General features: G+C 45.2%; 1 protein-coding gene across 1 annotated transcript in view; it reads left to right on the top strand.

Moving 5' to 3' along the window:
• Nucleotides 1-1185, top strand: part of sacm1lb (SAC1 like phosphatidylinositide phosphatase b) — a 92446-nt gene that overhangs the window by 38407 nt on the left and 52854 nt on the right. Inside the window, exon 9 of the mRNA XM_020620660.1 lies at nucleotides 1119-1183. Coding sequence (XP_020476316.1) covers nucleotides 1119-1183 — 65 coding nt within the window. The remainder of the gene's footprint in view (nucleotides 1-1118; nucleotides 1184-1185) is intronic.

Here is a 1185-nt window from a genome sequence, read left to right as displayed (position 1 = left end):
CAAGCGAGAGTGGTAAAGACTGCGGACAAGTTCAGTAGGACTCCACTGCCCTCCGTGTCTTGCCCCAGGACACCTCGACACATGGACTGCAGGCATTGAGATTTGAACCTTCAACCTTCCGGTTGGGAGACAACTACTCTACCCACTGTACCACTGTCGCCTCCTTGTATTTTGTGGCATTCATGTGGATGGTAAAGTAAGAATTTCATTGTACAGGGAAACATGTTTCCAGACCCTGTGATGTCCTTCAAGTGGGCCAGCACCAGTCTTTCGAAGGACTTCATAACTACAGATGTGAGGGCTACAGGTCTGTAGTCATTCAGTCTACTGATGGATGGTTTCTGGGGAAACAGGATGATGGTGGAGCATTTGAAGCAGGAGGGGACCTCACAGCTCCAGTGATCCAGTGTGAAGATGGGGGGCCAGCTGGTCAGCACAGGCTTTCAGGCAGGAGGGGGTCACACTGTCTGGGCCTGGTGCCTTTCTGAACTTTTTTTTTTAAAGGCTATGCACATCCTTTTCATAGATCTTCAGGGGTGAGGGGCTAGGGGGAAGGGAGGTGATCATGGGGGGAGCAGCGGCTGGGTTCAAGATGAGGTGGTGTGGGATTTTGCTTCTCAAACCTACAGTAAAACACATTCAGGTCATCTACCAGTTGATTGTCTTCCACAGCAGGGTGGTGGTTTCCTGTAGTTAGTGATGTTTTTCAGGCCTCTCCACCCAGATGAGGGGTTGTTGGCTGAAAACAGGTTTTTCAGCTTTTCAGAGTAGCTCCTCTTTGCTACTTTGATCTCCCTTGTCAACACTGGTCTGGAAACAACGGTTTTTAAGATTAATAAGAGGCTTTTTGGAAATAGGGGAGTTTTAAGTAACATAAGATATCACTGATTCTGTAAAATAAGTCCATTTTTAAATATTTGCAATTGCAGTCATCAGTAAATATAGTAAAATGATGTACATTTTTCTGAATTCTTTGACATATTGCAGTAAAAATATACTATGTAGGCATATCCAGTGGCCATGAAGTCAATGACAAGCTATTTGTCTCTGCATTACTGGGACTTTGAGGGCATTAGATGGTTAACTTTTGAAACAGTACTTTGTGTTTTTGTCTGCAGGCATTGATTCAGAAGGCCATGCTGCCAACTATGTGGAAACAGAGCAGACAGTACAGTACAACAGTGC

Source organism: Monopterus albus, unplaced genomic scaffold (genome assembly GCF_001952655.1).
Source record: "Monopterus albus unplaced genomic scaffold, M_albus_1.0 scaffold245.1, whole genome shotgun sequence".
In the NCBI taxonomy this organism is placed as follows: domain Eukaryota; kingdom Metazoa; phylum Chordata; class Actinopteri; order Synbranchiformes; family Synbranchidae; genus Monopterus; species Monopterus albus.
Note: the sequence above shows the minus strand (reverse complement) of the source record. Positions and strands in the feature narration are given on the sequence as shown.